General features: G+C 39.4%; 6 protein-coding genes across 10 annotated transcripts in view; 3 read left to right on the plus strand and 3 right to left on the minus strand.

Moving 5' to 3' along the window:
• LOC143897487 (uncharacterized) overlaps positions 1 to 16,372 on the minus strand; it is a 173,996-nt gene that overhangs the window by 15,391 nt on the left and 142,233 nt on the right. The window contains exon 1 of one of the 4 annotated variants that reach the window (XM_077406186.1): positions 1,035 to 1,581. The exons of the other annotated variants lie outside the window; for them this stretch is intronic. Coding sequence (XP_077262312.1) covers positions 1,035 to 1,104 — 70 coding nt within the window. The 5' untranslated portion in view covers positions 1,105 to 1,581. Of the gene's footprint in view, positions 1 to 1,034; positions 1,582 to 16,372 lie in introns of those variants that run through there. 4 annotated transcript variants of the gene reach the window in all.
• Vps53 (vacuolar protein sorting 53) lies at positions 4,079 to 8,266 on the plus strand. Its single transcript, XM_077406180.1, has 13 exons — positions 4,079 to 4,408; positions 4,727 to 5,127; positions 5,208 to 5,328; positions 5,403 to 5,539; positions 5,621 to 6,047; positions 6,128 to 6,474; positions 6,559 to 6,714; positions 6,794 to 6,919; positions 7,000 to 7,078; positions 7,259 to 7,407; positions 7,488 to 7,653; positions 7,732 to 7,878; positions 7,964 to 8,266. The coding sequence occupies exons 1-13, from the start codon at positions 4,322 to 4,324 to the stop codon at positions 8,123 to 8,125; spliced, it is 2,505 nt and encodes an 834-aa protein (XP_077262306.1). The 5' UTR covers positions 4,079 to 4,321; the 3' UTR covers positions 8,126 to 8,266.
• Positions 8,263 to 10,640, minus strand: Rpl7a (ribosomal protein L7A). The gene is made up of 6 exons (XM_077406190.1): positions 10,480 to 10,640; positions 9,586 to 9,700; positions 9,344 to 9,493; positions 9,024 to 9,244; positions 8,670 to 8,792; positions 8,263 to 8,497 (listed from the first exon to the last, which is right to left on the minus strand). The coding sequence occupies exons 1-6, from the start codon at positions 10,492 to 10,494 to the stop codon at positions 8,315 to 8,317; spliced, it is 807 nt and encodes a 268-aa protein (XP_077262316.1). The 5' UTR covers positions 10,495 to 10,640; the 3' UTR covers positions 8,263 to 8,314.
• On the plus strand, positions 10,982 to 12,673 carry LOC143897486 (arginine-hydroxylase NDUFAF5, mitochondrial). The gene is made up of 4 exons (XM_077406185.1): positions 10,982 to 11,196; positions 11,266 to 11,901; positions 11,994 to 12,178; positions 12,267 to 12,673. Exons 2-4 carry the CDS (start codon positions 11,303 to 11,305, stop codon positions 12,554 to 12,556), a joined length of 1,074 nt encoding a protein of 357 aa, XP_077262311.1. The 5' UTR covers positions 10,982 to 11,196; positions 11,266 to 11,302; the 3' UTR covers positions 12,557 to 12,673.
• Ufc1 (Ubiquitin-fold modifier conjugating enzyme 1) lies at positions 12,554 to 14,341 on the minus strand. 2 transcript variants are annotated; one of them, XM_077406194.1, is made up of 5 exons: positions 14,205 to 14,341; positions 13,665 to 13,919; positions 13,306 to 13,437; positions 12,932 to 13,099; positions 12,554 to 12,799 (listed from the first exon to the last, which is right to left on the minus strand). In XM_077406194.1, the coding sequence occupies exons 2-5, from the start codon at positions 13,785 to 13,787 to the stop codon at positions 12,716 to 12,718; spliced, it is 507 nt and encodes a 168-aa protein (XP_077262320.1). In that variant the 5' UTR covers positions 13,788 to 13,919; positions 14,205 to 14,341; the 3' UTR covers positions 12,554 to 12,715. The 2 variants fall into 2 exon arrangements, with proteins under 2 accessions (XP_077262320.1, XP_077262318.1); XM_077406192.1 differs by lacking the exon at positions 14,205 to 14,341 and adding an exon at positions 14,002 to 14,126.
• LOC143897489 (SAP domain-containing ribonucleoprotein) lies at positions 14,253 to 16,063 on the plus strand. The gene is made up of 7 exons (XM_077406191.1): positions 14,253 to 14,392; positions 14,746 to 14,842; positions 14,932 to 14,993; positions 15,118 to 15,357; positions 15,467 to 15,595; positions 15,692 to 15,763; positions 15,874 to 16,063. Exons 1-7 carry the CDS (start codon positions 14,342 to 14,344, stop codon positions 15,973 to 15,975), a joined length of 753 nt encoding a protein of 250 aa, XP_077262317.1. The 5' UTR covers positions 14,253 to 14,341; the 3' UTR covers positions 15,976 to 16,063.

Genomic DNA, 16,372 nt, shown 5'->3' on the forward strand with positions numbered 1-16,372 from the left:
TGGAATTATTCTCCGTCGCGGTAACACGTTAGGGTGCACTGAACAATTAACCCGAGACATACGTCACACGTCATGAAGTGCAAAATGTGTAATATTGTCAGAGTACTGAATTGTATGGGGAATAATCTGCAGCCTCCGCAGTGGTGTCGTCAACTGAAACAATACAACAATTTTCTACGAGAGAAACAGAAGAAACATCGTGTCCATTTTTTTTTAAGCGAATGTTTAGCGACGTTATTCGAAAAAAAATTGCATACGTTAAACTTCTACCGTGATAACATTTTGAAAAATGTTTCGGAACTCCGTTCCCGGCTTTAGAGTAAAAAGATACGATTATCTCGCGGCTATATAGCGAGAGACAAGACCAACCCAACGCAAGATGTTTCTAAACCCCCACCAAGCTTGCCCTCCCCGAACTCTAATTACGTGTTGATCAATTTGAAGTTGAATCTTTATCAACAGGCCGTCCAGGCGTATAATTAGCGTACAAAATAAAAATACGAAGCTCTTTAATGGAGAACCTTATAGTCTTCATTTATAAGCGTCTCGAGCAGACGTCTTCCACAGAAAAAATAAAAACACTCGCCAAGACAATTCGATGCTGAAAATAAGAAAGAAGGCTGAAAGATGGCGTCCGATAAATATCAAAATATTGTCGCCCAAAAAAAAATATCGTATAGTCAATCGGCATAAATCGGCGGGATTTGGTCGGTGCGTTTCATCAGGGATCCTTCAGCGGAGGGATGCTCTCGAACGTGATCCGGGTCGAAGGACGAGTTGACGCCCGACGACGAGCCGACGAACGCTGTCAGGTTCGCTCGGCCGCCGACGCGCGATCACCCCTCGCAATAACAAGGAATCCTCAAAGGGTTGGAGGAAACGGTACGCAAGGGGAAAACATGGGACACGCGCGTGTGGTGCGGGAGGGTGTCGATGTTTGTTATCGAGAGGGACGAACGGACGCGAGGGAGGGAGGAAGGGAGGGAGAGAGAGAGAGAGAGAGAGAGAGAAAGAGCGCGCGCGCGTTCACTTACATGAAAATAATGGCAAACAATACACGAGCAGTAGGATTTTTCTCCAGTGACCGACGACCGGACGCTGCATTTCGCTTTCTACGCGGAGGTCGGTGGTTCGCTTCTAAACGGCAAAACGTGCACGTTTTTTTTTTTTTTTGTTCTTTTTTTCCCTTTCAATATCTGTTGCTCACTACGTAGCGAGGCGGAGGCGCGAAGGCGGATGCGAAGGCGTAGGCGTAGGCGAAGAGGCGAAGGCGAGGCGAAGGCGCAGGCGAGGCGAGGCGGAGGTACGGAAGATAAGAGCGTGCGTGTCTACGTTTTGTACAGAGTGCTGCCTTTAAAAACTACGACGCGACGACCTCGTGTATGCCGGGGAGTCGGCGCTACAACTGAGCCGAGGAGCAGGGCCTTTCGATCGTTCGACCGACCCGTTCCCGTTCGACCTGACCTCCCCACCGGAACGCTTCAACGCGGGGGAGCGTCGCGACGCGAGACGACGCGCGGCGACGCGACGCGGCGCGCCTCGCCGCTCTGCTCCGCGCGCGACGCCCGCACACGCGAGGCGGGACGCGACCGGGCCGCCTTCCGGTTTATTAAGGGATGCCGCGTGCCGCGTGCGCTCCGGAAAATCCGACGAGAATACGCGCCGCTTCTTCCTGACGATGAGGGGTCGTCGGTCGTCGACCCAGGTCGGGCAGAAATGAGCGACCGGGGAAGAATTATCGACGGGCAGGTCCGTCAAGCTGTGCATTTTCGATGACTGAAATTAGAAGCTACACAGACTCTTGGAGAGATTGCCGATATCCTGATTTTTCTTCTTCGTTCAGTTTTTTATTCCCTTCAATCGCGTGCACGTAATCAGAGATTGAGGGAAAATTATTCCTCGTATGAAAATCTATTCACGTTTTTACCCTCGAAAGCTTAAAATACCTAGAAAACAGAGTAATTTTAACGAAGGTGTATAATTAGTTTCATTACTCTAATAATTAAGATAGAAAATTATTTATTCTGGATATAGAAGAGAAATTTATTCTGGAATAAGACAGAGAAATTAAATTTCGTGCATGCATGTGTGTGTGTATGTGCTGTACACGTAATGCAATTTGATTTCGTAATTAAAGCATAATTAAATAATAAAACTGTATTCCTTAAACTCCGTATTTTTATCTTTATGAAGCGGCAGGTTTTCGCGATTCTTTCAATCACGTATACCGAAAAGAATTATTTTATTATCGCTTATCTGTTGTTTTTACATTCGAAAACGAGAGAAGATACGTACGACAAATAATTTAATATAACGTAACGTCAAACAAATCCCTGGCCTTCAAATAATAGCGTGTGTAAATCCTTTTTAATTAACATACATTTCGCGCGATGCTGCCATCAGTTGAATATCAAACTTATCAAGGTTTGCTTTGCAAATTAAATTATTTCGCGAAAGAAAAAAAACCAAAATTTATAAAGTTCCGAGTTACTAAGGCTATTGTACAACTTTCACTATTAATATTATTATTTTAATTTCATTTTTCCATCTCGAGGAAAATGACAAGATTAAACCACTTAAACCACGCACGGATTTTGACGTTTGTTCTGATTTGGTGCTTTTATGAAAGAAATCCAATATCTATTATACATTGTATTTTTATTGTCTCCTGTAAGAGTGTGTCCCGGGTAGCAGGATGACGTCTAAAGACGTCTTAATGATGTTTATCTTTAAACGTTCATAAGAGGCGCAGATATATAACGTGCCATAGAAAAGCTGCGCAAATTAAGCCCATAATTATATTGTTAACGTTTACAAAATAGGCCCCTACGACGTCATTTGACGTCACTCTGCTACCTGGAGTGTCGTGTAATAGAGCAATTATTAATTGATCTAACTTTTTTAAAATTAATAACGAAAATATAGGAAATAAGATTTTAATCTTTTTCGATTTTCCGTAACTGAAAAAAGAAAGTAACTGAATAATATCAACGTATCGAGATTTTTGCACATAAGCGTTTCATAAATGATATAATTTATTAGAAGTGGTGGAAAATATTTCTCTCGTGAAATAAATAAAATGTGCGCAGAGTATTCAGCGTATCGAAAAACGTATCAGAGAGGAAACAAAACCGGCGATAACGAATCAATATAACTTCGCTTGAGATTACAAGAAACAAACACTGAAAAATGTAAGCGCGATGGAAATTTTCGAAATCATTTTCGTCATAAAATTTGGACAGATCCTAGACGATAGAATCGTTATTATTTATAATCTAATTAATTCTATATATATATATATATATATATATTCATTCATTATAATATTATTACTGCTAAAGTTTAATTAACTCAGTTGCTGTTTAATTCAATCCAAGCACCAGATATTCGACACAAAGTGCTTATAAAATTTCTAACTGTATAATTCATCGCCTTTTAATCCTACGATTGCATACTCGCATGAGATGTAAAATATATATATATACCTATGTATACCCTTAAAAATCTACTGAATTTACGAAGTAAAACATTCTTATCGATCGAATGCTGCACAAATTTATTTCGTAATTAAAGGAGAACTTTTGCGCTCTTATTTTTATTTAGAAGATATACAGAAATGCTATCAATCTTTATATTTAACTATATAAAAAATTATTAGAGAGAACAATTGAAATTTTAAGATATAACGTTGGGGTATAAAATAGATCCCACTCGAGTAATGAAGGACTAATATATAAATCTTCCTATCATAAAAATAATAATAATTCCATCCAATATACTTAAAAAGTTTTTCGAGAGGAGAGAGAGAGAGAGAGAGAGAGAGAGAGAGAGAGAGAGAGAGAGAGAGAGAGAGAGAGAGAGAGAGAGAGAGAGAGAGAGAGAGAGAGAGAGAGAGAGAGAGAGAGAGAGAGAGAGAGAGAGAGAGAGAGAGAGAGAGAGAGAGAGAGAGAGAGAGAGAGGAAAGGAGTCTATCATACCGACCGAGCGGCCTGACAGTTTGCACATTGTTGACGTAGATCGTATGTCTTGTCCGTCCTTCTCTCCTCGCAGTCCTCGCTCGAAGCTTGCCGAGCGCCGGGCCGGCCGAGCGCGGCCGCGGCGGCAGTGTTCGTCGTTTTCCGCTGACTCCGCTTTCGTGTCACGTGTCACCCAGACTGGTGTCGCGCGTCGCGCTCGCGCGTGCTATGTACGGCGCGTACGTCATCGACATGTCACCTGCCACATCCACGTTCGGCATGTTCGTCGCGATTCGTATGCATGGCGCGCGGATATAGCGCGATGCGCGCGTAAAAACTACGCCCATGCCCATTCGCGTAGCGCGATGGACAATCACGAGGAGGACGAGCTGGAGGAGCTCCGCTCTACGGTATACACGTTCCCGCCGAACGTGCAGAGCGTGATCGAGCAGGTTAGGCCGCGGGTCCTTTTCGCCTCCTCCCCTTGCGGAGCTTTCTCGTTAAGATCCACGCAAAATTTACTTCAACACTCACGATCTTTTTGTATGCGCGCGATGTGTCATTCCTGTTCAATAAAATGCTCCTCTTTTCAACGCCTGCCTTTCCCTGAACCGACATTTTTAACGTTCACGATTTTGAGCGACTTGCCATGATTTTGCGTATTATCACATCTGTGAGATATATATATATATATATATATATATATATATATATATATTTTTTTTTTAAACGAAATTTTGTAAGCTTAACACTGTTTTTCTTGCTATCAGGTTTTAACCATCACTGATCCGTTAGACCAACCCAATTTCAACGTGGTGGACTATATAAACACGTTATTTCCCTCGGAACAGTCATTGTCAAATATCGACGAAGTGGTGAATAAAATAGAAAAAAAGATACATACTATTGATAGAGAGATACGGTCAGTGGTGCGTGGTCAGACGAACGTGGGCCAAGATGGTAGAGCGGCGTTGGAAGATGCGCAGAAGGTGATAAGGCAGCTATTTGTCCATATAAAGGACATAAAGGACAAGGCGGAGCAGTCCGAGGAAGTGGTGAAGGAGATTACGAGGGACATCAAACAGCTGGATTTCGCCAAGAAGAACCTTACTGCCTCGATAACGGCGCTGAACCATTTGCACATGCTTGTGGATGGAGTGGATAACCTAAAGTATACGCATATTGCATATTAAGAGTATTATTTAGACATTGTTCGAAATTATAAAATCTGTACCTTTTGGTTTACTTCAGAGTATTAACGCAGAAGAAGCAATATGGAGAAATTATCTTACCGTTGCAAGCAGTGATGGAAGTGATGCAGCATTTTAACAGCTACATGGATATACCGCAAGTGAAGCAGTTGTCTGATCAAGTAAGGACGCAAGTTGTATCTTTGATAATTGATAGAACTGATTCTTTTAATGTGTTTTCCTTGGTCTACAAAAGGTACGCCAGATCCAGGATGAGTTGGCCCAGCAGATTACAGCGGATTTCAAACAGGCCTTTTCCGGCCAGAATCCAAAGCATTTCAATCAGTTGACGGAAGGATGTTTAGTATTATCAGTCTTACACCCTAAAGTGAAGTATGCATATACAGATATTTGTAACGTTATTCTACGAGTAATGATAGAATTTCAATCTCAAATGTCTTTTCTTCTTCAAAGGAAAGATCTGCTCGTCTGGTTTGTAAATATCCAATTGCAAGAATACGCACATTTGTTCGATGAGAATCAGGATTTCGCCTGGTTGGATAAGATAGATCGAAGATACGCGTGGATCAAGAAACATCTGCTCGACTTTGAATCAAAGTTCGGTACGATCTTTCCCCAGGACTGGGAAATTTCCGAACGAATAGCTGTACAATTCTGCCATGTCACGCGTGAAGATCTCACAAAATTGATGAACAAGAGACGTAATGAAATAGACGTTAAGTTATTGCTTTACGCGATTCAAAGAACCAGTAATTTCGAGACGCTACTGTCGAAGCGTTTTATCGGCAGTACTTTGGAGACCACGGATGCTAAGTCAGTAACAGTCAGTAATGAAGTTGCGGAAAAAGTACCGGGGAATCCTTTTGAAGAAGATGAAAAGGTATCAAAACTGTTTAGTCTACATTTAACTTTGTTTTTATTTAAAAATGTTAAAAATGTACATCGTTCTCTTGCATATAGGTTGAAAACGAAAAGCCGAGGCCGTCTCCATTCGAAAAGTTAATAGGAAGATGCTTCGAGCCATACCTGAACATTTATATAGAAAGTTTGGATCGTAATTTGGCAGATCTGATGGATAAGTTCGTGTCCGATGCTAAAACGCAACCGCCAGGTGCTAAGGAATTTGACGGCATTGAAGGGCCAAGCAGTGTCCTGAGCTCGTGTGCCGATCTGTTTGTATTTTACAAGAAGTGCATGCTCCAATGTACGCAACTCAGCACCGGTTTAATTATGCTGAGTCTCGCCGAGACTTTTCAAAAGTACTTACGGGAATACGCAGTTAAGATCTTACAGAATAATTTACCCAAGTAAGTGTAAAAATTAAATGTAAATCAGAACTTATGTACGTATATTTTAATTGAACTTAATGTATCTTAATGTAACCATTATAGAATCGGAGGTAGCGCAGGAATTGGCACCAGTATGAGCAATATCACGCGTGACTTCCGAGATTTATCAACGTCAGGCTTTATTCAAAATTTCCAAAGTTTTTTGAAGGAGGGAGAAACTGCCAGATTTAGTAAAGAGGAGCAATCTCGTATATGCTGGTAAGTACATTTGTTATTCTTTATTTCCGCGTTCCACAGAACAAAGTGAATAATTATTAAAATATGCTTTTTTTTCCAGTATTTTGACAACGGCTGAATATTGTTTAGAAACGACACAGCAATTAGAAGAGAAACTTCGTGAGAAGACAGATGAATGCTGTTCGGATAAAATAAATTTGTCTCAAGAACAGGATATCTTCCATAAGTATATGTCTTATTTTTTCTCTTAATTTTATATACTTTTAGAAATTTGTTGATTTATTAATTTCTACCATTTGTTTTTAGCGTGATTTCTAATTGTATTCAGTTACTGGTTCAAGATCTGGAAGCGGCGTGTGAATCTGCATTGACTGCAATGACTAAGGTAAATTATAAAAAAAAGTTGTGATTATCAATAGTACATTAATTACACACAATTCAAATATATTATTATTCTACAATATAAAATTAATATCATCTTATGCTGTTATAAAAATAATGTACAATCAATAATATGTGTGAGTCATATTATGACGTATAATAAAAAAGTACTTTTTTTTTTCAGGTGCAATGGAGTTCTGTGGAAGTCGTGGGTGATCAGAGTAATTATGTTAATACGATAATAGCGCACCTTCGACAAACAATACCGACCATACGAGATAGATTATCATCTTGTAGAAAATATTTCACACAGCTCTGTGTCAAATTTGCTAGGTAAAACATTTGTCGTGACATATACATATTTACGCGAAATATTTTTCAAGATTTTTTTTATATTCGATGCTTTGTTTCAGCTCTTTCATAGCAAAATTAGTACAGCAATTATTTAAGTGCAAGCCATTAAACGCCGTCGGCGCGGAACAACTGTTGTTGGATGTCCACATGTTGAAAACAGCCTTGCTGGATCTTCCATCGACGGGTTATCAAATACAGAGAAAAGCTCCAGTAACATATACCAAAGTAATTGAATACTTTGCAAGATAGATAGTATAAATATATCAAACAATATATGCAATGTATATCTTATTTATTATATAGGTTGTGGTCAAAGGTATGGCAAATGCTGAAATGATATTGAAGATTGTAATGTCCCCAATTGAATCTCCAAGTGACTTCGTAAAACAGTGCAACGTACGCTTGCCTGACTTACAGTCTTCAGAATTCCAAAAAATTTTAGATATGAAGGTAACTTTTGCAGTAACTAATTTTTTTTATATACAATCTATTATATTTTTAATTGAGTATCTAATAAGATCAATATGTATTCTAGGGATTGAAAAAAACGGATCAAGTTCTATTGCTCGAGCAATTTAAACAATCTGAAAACACAGACGCCGCAAATGCTACGAAAAGTCACGTAGTACATAACAGTCCAGAACATGAAGCTGGAAGAATCAAGAGGCTAGAGAAACTCATCAAGAAACGAATTTGAGGATATTAGATATCATTGTATATAGTTAATTTAGAAATTTTCTCTTATTTTAAGATAACAAAGACCCTTTATACAAAAATGAAAGGAGAAACATAAAATATGTAGGTATACTTTACGAAATAAATACAGATACCAGATGTATTTCATCCTTTATTTTCTTATGTAACCTGTAAATGACGGGCAATAATGTTAACCTTGTTTCTGTGCCAGTTCCTTGGCCTTAGCTTTTTCTAATTTCGCTATCCTGGCCGCAGATTTGCTTCCCAGTAAACCACCACCCCAGTGACGCCTGATTTCGTCATATCGATCATTGAAGTTCGTCTTAATGGCTTCGACAATCTTTGCGAAGTTGGCTCTATCGCCAGAATCCACCTGAAATAACGACATACTTTAATAAAACTGAAATAAAAGTGGAAGAATCAGACTTTTGTAAGTGTGTGTCAGAAATTTTTTGAAATATCACGATGTTTCATTGGATTGGCTCTTGTATTTTTACATCATATAGTCGAATTAAATACACATTACAAAAATTGAATATACATACCTGAGTAAGAGCAACCGCTGAGCAAGTCTTACGTCGAACCAGACGTCCCAAACGCGCCTTGCCTTTAACAATGCAGTATGGTACGCCCATCTTGCGGCACAAGGCAGGAAGGAATAATACGATCTGCATCAATAAAAAAAGAACCAATTAGGTTGGCACATATAATTTATTGCATACAAATATATATAATAATATAAAATGTTAGTCAGATGTCATATATCATCCTATGAATACAAATAAAATTATAAATTTGTATCCTCAGGTGAAGAAATTTAGCATCATTCGTTGAATGGAAGAGAAATCTTGCAAAATAGAAATCTGTTGAGAATTAATAAATTTATACATATAACTAACCTCAATAGGATCAACATCGTGAGCTATAACGACCAACTGAGCTTTCTTCTGCTCCACCAGCGTGGTCACCGTATTGGTTCCGCTGCGAATGACGTTTGGTTTCTTCGTCGGCGTGTCTTCCTTTTTCGCGATCTTCTGCTCGGCTCTCGCTTTCAACCTTGCCTTCTTCATGGCTGCTGATTCCGGACGGTACTTTTCCAATACCTTGAACAACTGTGTAGCTACAACAACATAAGAATATTATTGTATATTTTATTTTACGTACATGTGTAGAATTTAATGATTCTTTAAATCATGGATGCGTGGAATGTACATCTTACCGGTTTGTTTATCCAATGTTTGAGTAAATTGATTTATCGTCGGTGGCACTTTCAACCTCTTCTGCAACACAGACCTTTGGCGCTGGATGCGAATGTACTTCGGCCATCTTACAAAGCGGCTGAGATCACGAGCCGGCTGAATATCCTGACCTAAATTTTAACAGATTATCAACAGTAACGTACGGCTATTCCATACAGTTGTAAACTATTAACTAGAAATCAGTAAAATTACTTTGACCTACCAATCCCAAAGTTGCGTGTCCGTTTCTCGAAGAGTGGATTGGTCACTTTCTTCGGTTCAACCTTCTTAACTGCCAACGGCGCGGCAGCTACCTTCTTCCCAACCTTCTTCTTCGGCTGAAATTGAAAAGAAAAATTAACTAACAATACATTCCTAATATAATCGAGTAATTTTAATAAGTTTTTTCATGATACACACAGGTATATTTTAACAAAATATATAAGCTAAATTAATTCTCCGTCCATATATGGTCTACAGCGTCCAAAATATTTGCTGGTAACTGTAAAACTCGCAAGCCTGCCAGAAAATATGAAGTAAACGATGTTTATTAAAATGACCACAACAATCGTCAGCTACAATGTAGACGGATGTTTCACGAATTTTTCCGATTTTTAAAAAGACTTTGCGATAGGAAAAAATAGCGTCGAATAGCGTGACAGACCCACGTGTCCACTTCGAGGGTACAAAAAAAGCGTATACAGACGGAAGATTCTATTATTGCCACTTTCATGCAAGAAACGTCTTTGAGGAATCCAACGATTTATCTCATAAAAATTAAATACTTATTTCTGGCCACCATTCGTTTAATTATTCGATCGTTATAGCGTCGAGATCCACGAAATTACTGTGCGTCGTAAATTTAGGTTATGAAACATTAAATCAATATCACATAAACGAATCGATCTGTTTAATCGTTGCTATACGCAGAAATAGGATTTCGAAGGACCACAATTGTCACGTTACACAGTTTATCGTATCAATTTACTCCGGAACGAAAACATATTTTCGGATCACACGCTGGAGAAACATGCCCGAGATTCGAACGCGGATACTCGTCGCTGACGATGCCGCTCGACGGAAATATTGTTCGCGCACGACAGTTCGATGATCTTACCTTTTTCTGAACCATCTTCCTAGCTAGAAATCTGACGGATTTCTGTAAATTTTGCCGGATACAAAACGCGGTATCTCGTCAAACGCGACGCGAAGTACAGCCGTCGACACCGTAAAGAAAGTCTCGCACGGCGCACCGCAGCGCCTCCGAAAAGCGACCGAGACAGCCATATTGGCACCCGCGTAACTTCCTAACATGGCGGTGTTTTTAAACCATTTTAAACTGCCGGAATGTATGTACATATTATACTCAGAAATACTTATTTGCGACAACAGATGTGAAAAACCTAATATTGTTCTCAATAACTGTAATTAATTTTAGTAATAATTAATATCACCTTAATAATTAGCGTTAATTAATATTAAAGATGGTAATTATTTTTAAAATTTATACTTTATTATAAATTTTATATTAATTTTATTGTAAATTATTATATATATATTTATAATAAATTTATTATATTATTTATATTATAAATCTTATTTTTTTCTCTCGTTTTTATATTGCATCTTGCATCGATGACGTTAATCTCTCTTGCAGGTTAGAAGCGAGTTATTCCTAACCGCAATCTCTTGATCCCTGCGAAGAATAAACCGGAGCAGCTCTAGTCAGACACTTATCGTCCTCGATATCTAGAAGAGTATCAACAATTTAATCATGATAGTGAAATATCTCACATAAAAAGAAATTAGACAAAGTTTTAGGAGGAGGAAAAAGGTAGAATTGTGTCTAATAGATACATATATTATTTATAAAAGAGTAAAAGTTAATCAGTTAATTTTAAAGATAGAAGAGTTAATCGAGATCGTAGCGCGATCGAGAAATGACGCCAAAGATTCCGTTCCGCGGGGCAAGTCAGATATTGCACGGCAAGCTGAACCTGCTGAGTCCTAGGTACAATCCTAACGGTGCGTGTAACGTCGCATCCATGTCCACGTTGCCGCCCGACAGCCCGATGAACGTCTTCGACAGGAAGGCGAAGCTGTTGCAGCGAGAACGCGCCGCCAAGGACACCGACGTCCAGCTGTATGACTACATCAAGGACGAGGTGGGCGACAGGCTGGCCGATCGAATATTCGATATCAAACGAAAGTTCGGTAGGGCCCTCGATCTGGGATGTGGCCGGGGCCACGTGTCCAAGCGGATTCTCAACGAGTCGGTGGAGGAGCTGGTGCTGGCCGACATGAGTCCGGGTTTCCTGCGGCAGGCCGTGACCACGGAGGGTGTGAAAGTCAAGAGAGAAGTCATCGACGAGGAGAATCTGTCCTTCGAGCCTGACAGCTTCGACTTGGTGATCAGTTGCCTGAGTCTTCACTGGGTCAACGATCTTCCCGGATGCTTCAGACGTATCAACGGCAGTCTGAAGAACGACGGAGTCTTCCTGGCGGCTGTATTTGGCGGCGATACGCTTTACGAGTTGAGGTAAAGGCGACATTGCCAGGATTTAGATCAAGGATCTTCCGGAGTGTCTTTGCTTGAGTTTATTATTTCTGGTATTCATTCCGATAATACAGAAGTTCCTTGCAATTAGCTGAATTCGAGAGGCACGGTGGAATCTCGCCGCATATCTCGCCATTCGTGGAAATCAGGGATATCGGGTCTCTACTAACGAGAGCGAATTTCACTATGTTGACTATTGATACCGACGAGATAGTCGTTGGTTACCCGAGCATGTTCGAGCTTATGTGGGATCTGAAAGGTGAATAATATTACAAAATTTATTCTTGCCTAAATAAAAATTATACAACGGGTCCATAGTTGTTATCACGCAATTTGTATTCGTCTAGGAATGGCCGAGAACAATGCAGCCAGGAATCGTAATTTGCATTTACCGAGGGATACGTTGATCGCCGCTGCGTCTATATACAAGCAGCTTTACGGAAAGACGAGGGAAGGTAACACCGCATTCGTTCCCGCCACGTTTCAGATAATGTACACGTTAGGATGGAAACCGGACGCATCTCAACCGAGGCCTCTCGAGAGGGGTACGGGACAGGTGTCGCTCAAGGACTTGTACAGGCTCGATCAGATAATCAAAGACAGCAAGAAGATAAAACTGGACGACGATGACAAATAGCCTGTATTAACTAGCCTTTATTTAAACAATGTAAATACTCTATACTGTGTGTAAAAACTTAACGTACTCTATAAATTCTTCTTTCCGAGCGGTTGGCATAAAAAATAACTTATTCAACGATCGCATTTTGTTATTTTCGTTATCCTGCGCATTGCCGATTTACGTTTTCTTTTCTTCGTCCTTGTGAACTACGATGCCCTTTTCTATAAGGTCTGGAATCTCCACTGCCAACCATGGTCCTAACTAAAAAAAAAAAAGGGAAAAAATTGGCGTTAGAATCTTCTATGAGAATATTATTTCAATATAAAGATTTATATAAACAAGTCTTTTTCACTATACGTTTAATTATTAAGCGCAATCAAATATTTAACTTACACCAAGAGCCATTGCATGAGCGATGCCAAACTTGGGAACGTTGCGAGCCCACAATGGCTTGAAGTGATCAGTCAGGCAGATCTTGCCACCTCTATACATTTTTGCCGTTTTACCGTCTAATTTTGGTAAAGCAATTTCGGGCGCCGTTGTGGGATACGTAACAGGAATCTAGGCATTGACCGGAAAGAAAAAAGAACATTGTTCACATTACTCTTTAAATCTTAAATCTCATTTTCAGGTTTTATAATTTTAACAAATAAATACAAATAAAATATTATTTAAATAGAATTTCGTATATCGTGGAGAAGATATGCTTTTTCCTATTTAAATAAAAAATGAAGTATAAGAAAAAGGTGCCGAGCAATGTCACTCACGTCAAATTCCACATCAAATTCGTACTTCAGGAAATTCTGCATGTACCAGCATCTGCCGAACCACTTGGTGCCTTCCTTATTCGATTCCAGTCGGAACCAGTCGTTGTCCGCCTCCTTATTATTTTTAACATACTACAACAATAAAATCACGTAACAAGTCTATACGTATCAATAATCATATGCATCTTAAATCTATTTATTACATGGAATATATCTGTGATAAATGTTACGCTACTCAATAATATGTCGCCACATTAATCAAATTAATTTTTAATATTTATAAACCAAGCAATATAAAAACTGTCCATATGGAAGTGACGTTTGTAAGCTTGCGAGAGTTACGTTTTCAATTCCCTCACCTTGATGAGAGCCTGATATTCCTCCTTCAACCTCTGCACCCACAAATCTTTGTCTCTGGGACCGGCTTTCGTTTGCAACAACGGAATGTTACTCAAAGTCTTCTTCGTCGACTCGTCGACCATCTCGACGGGCTGATAAACACTCAAGGCAACTCACGGTTTCACGATTTGCAGGTTATGGTGCCGCTCCGCGGGGTCGCGATCAGTGTCGCCAACCTAACGCCGCGTTCTTCAAGATTTGTGCGATGATAACGACTGGCGGAAAAAAACGTAATACTTAATGCGCATTTCTCCAAATAATTACGATAAAAGATACAACTTGTTTGCTTGCTCTTACGGCCTCATTGCGTTTTATTCACAATTTTATTTACGGCGCATTCGTTCCTCGATCGATCGATTGTTAATTCGCGGACGGTTGCATTCCTGTGGCTGCCGCTAGCCGCTAAACCCAGGCGTGTGTTGCTGTGTTGCGTGTTTCGCAGTGCTGCGTATTAGTGCGTACATCCCAGTACATACATAGTACATCCCATTCATACATACCGTTCCGTTTACGCTGCAAGCTGCAAGAGACGCAAAGATACGGGAGCGCTCGTGGCTCGTACTTAAATGGCGATGAGATGCTAATCGACCGTCAATAGTGTACTTGTGTGACTCGCGATAAACACGACGGACGCACGATGGCCGACTCGTCCTACGAGAAGGGGTTGACGGAGCTGTCGAAGATGAAGGTGAGCGTCGCGAGTAGAGTCGTACGTGCAGCGGGCCACGCCATTCCTCGGCGATACCCTAACCACTGATCTCCCTCGAGCCCGCGGGCCCGGAATCGACCGGTTTCGTCCAGCTCGCTTCCTCTGGTTGATTTTAACACGCTAAACTTCTGTTCAACTTGTTCACTCCTGTTTAACACATTAAACTTCTGCTTAATCTCTTTTTTTTCCGGAGTATCAACTGGTAGTTTTATTAGTAGTAACTTTTGTAGATAAGGCAGCGAAACGTAGATGCCGTTTTATGTGTTTCCTTTTTCTTTTCCTTTATAATTGTTTTCATTAAATTTCCATTACATCGTCATGTTTTTTACCAGGTGGCTGACCTGAGGGTTGAATTGAAGCAACGAGGACTTTCCACTACTGGCAATAAAAATGAATTGGTAGAAAGACTCCAGCTGGCGATTCACGGAGGTTCCGTTCTTATTCTCTATTTTGGTTCTTTTCTTTGATATATAAATATCTGGGCGTATTTGTGTAAAAGAATGATTTATATCTTATAGATTCTGCATTGTCCTTGGACGAAACAACGGAAGAGATTTTAGATGAGGACGAAGTACTTGGAGTAAGTATTTTATTCAAGTGTAACGATATTGATAGATAGTAATATTAATACATTCGACGATAGATGATATACCTGAATATTATATTGATTATTTTTATTATAAACACATTTGGATTAATTACAGGACGAAGAAATCGAGGAATTGTCCAGTAAACCAGATTCGCAAGAAGTCCCTGAAAAGCGAAAATTGTCTATAGAGACCAACAATACCAATGCAAAGAAGATAGTGTTGAACCGCAAACCTGTATTGGAGGAAATAAAGAATGATCAAGTGGAGAAGAAAGAAAACAAAGGGGCGAAAGTACTCGAAGACGCGCCGCCAGAGAAAAAGATTATCAAACTATCGGAGCTCAGCACAAAAGAGGTAACGGAGAGAAAATTATAGCTAGAAAATTGAGTAATAAAATTCACTTGTTCCGAACAATGCTTGTTATATTGTTTCTTAATATATGATTGTGCTAATTCTCTGACAGAGATTAGAAATGAGGGCTAAGAAATTTGGAGTAGCGTTATCCGAAACAGCAAAGAAGGAGGCTAGATTAGCCCGTTTTAACGTAAACAATCAAAATAACAAATCGGCTGCGTCCATAAAGACGCCCGTGGTAAGAAATTTAATAGTTTATTTTGCGGCTTGTGTTATCGAGACAAAATAATAATTCAGAATTATTTTATGACGAGCATTATTAAATTTTTTATAGCCTACTACGTATGAAATGTTGAAGAAACGTGCAGAAAGATTTGGTAGCTCGGTATCCACCTTGATGGAGAAGGTAAACAGAAATATGCAGTTGCTTTTGTGAATATATGCGCACGTTTTTGAAGGCTGTTCTTTTTTCATCTCGCTGGTTTTATCGTAAATCTCTTGTTTTTTTTTCTTTAGGCTGAATTAGCTGAGCGATTGGAAAAAAGGAAGGCCAGATTCGGTGAAGTGGAGCCCGCCGAGAGTAAAGTGTCTAAGAATAAAATTAAGATTGTTAAATGATACTCGGTGTTATATACTAAAGCGACGATTCTAGAATACAAATCTTAATTTAAGTTTTCTTATTTTCAATAAAGCTATTATACATATACACGAGGAGAACAATGACTTATTGAAGACAATGTACTTTTTAATACCGTTATCACTTCAGTATTAAAACATCCATATTTCTGTTTTCATTTTCTCTTTATGTTACCTTGTCGCAAATTTTTCTTATAAAGACGTAGACGAAAGAGAAATTCTCTTAAAAATGTAAATGGATGTATTACCAATAAACTTACATGCGCAACAGTATTTTAGTCGTAATTTAAGTATCGGTACGAAAAACGTTACCTAAGATTTCGGAACTTTAGGACCTAAAGTTCAAGTTTTGATAGAGTAAAAAATTTATGCATATGTA

This window comes from Temnothorax americanus, unplaced genomic scaffold, assembly GCF_048541705.1.
Source record: "Temnothorax americanus isolate GAGA-0224 unplaced genomic scaffold, ASM4854170v1 Scaffold20, whole genome shotgun sequence".
NCBI classification, from domain to species: Eukaryota; Metazoa; Arthropoda; class Insecta; order Hymenoptera; family Formicidae; genus Temnothorax; species Temnothorax americanus.

What these genes read in the sequence shown, in the direction of transcription:
- Ufc1 (XM_077406194.1), bottom strand. Translation starts at nt 13,787, where the DNA reads ATGGTCGACGAGTCGACGAAGAAGACTTTGAGTAACATTCCGTTGTTG. An exon ending in AATATCAGGCTCTCATCAAG is followed by an intron (nt 13,438 to 13,664) that starts GTGAGGGAATTG and finishes TTATTGTTGTAG; the next exon opens with TATGTTAAAAATAATAAGGA. An exon ending in AATTTGATGTGGAATTTGAC is followed by an intron (nt 13,100 to 13,305) that starts GTGAGTGACATT and finishes GTCAATGCCTAG; the next exon opens with ATTCCTGTTACGTATCCCAC.
- LOC143897489 (XM_077406191.1), top strand. Translation starts at nt 14,342, where the DNA reads ATGGCCGACTCGTCCTACGAGAAGGGGTTGACGGAGCTGTCGAAGATG. An exon ending in CGGAGCTGTCGAAGATGAAG is followed by an intron (nt 14,393 to 14,745) that starts GTGAGCGTCGCG and finishes GTTTTTTACCAG; the next exon opens with GTGGCTGACCTGAGGGTTGA. An exon ending in ATGAGGACGAAGTACTTGGA is followed by an intron (nt 14,994 to 15,117) that starts GTAAGTATTTTA and finishes GATTAATTACAG; the next exon opens with GACGAAGAAATCGAGGAATT.
- LOC143897486 (XM_077406185.1), top strand. Translation starts at nt 11,303, where the DNA reads ATGACGCCAAAGATTCCGTTCCGCGGGGCAAGTCAGATATTGCACGGC. An exon ending in GATACGCTTTACGAGTTGAG is followed by an intron (nt 11,902 to 11,993) that starts GTAAAGGCGACA and finishes CCGATAATACAG; the next exon opens with AAGTTCCTTGCAATTAGCTG. An exon ending in GCTTATGTGGGATCTGAAAG is followed by an intron (nt 12,179 to 12,266) that starts GTGAATAATATT and finishes GTATTCGTCTAG; the next exon opens with GAATGGCCGAGAACAATGCA.
- Rpl7a (XM_077406190.1), bottom strand. An exon ending in AACATTGGATAAACAAACCG is followed by an intron (nt 9,245 to 9,343) that starts GTAAGATGTACA and finishes ATGTTGTTGTAG; the next exon opens with CTACACAGTTGTTCAAGGTA. An exon ending in CAGCGGTTGCTCTTACTCAG is followed by an intron (nt 8,498 to 8,669) that starts GTATGTATATTC and finishes TCGTTATTTCAG; the next exon opens with GTGGATTCTGGCGATAGAGC.
- Vps53 (XM_077406180.1), top strand. Translation starts at nt 4,322, where the DNA reads ATGGACAATCACGAGGAGGACGAGCTGGAGGAGCTCCGCTCTACGGTA. An exon ending in TGCAGAGCGTGATCGAGCAG is followed by an intron (nt 4,409 to 4,726) that starts GTTAGGCCGCGG and finishes TCTTGCTATCAG; the next exon opens with GTTTTAACCATCACTGATCC. An exon ending in GATGGAGTGGATAACCTAAA is followed by an intron (nt 5,128 to 5,207) that starts GTATACGCATAT and finishes GGTTTACTTCAG; the next exon opens with AGTATTAACGCAGAAGAAGC.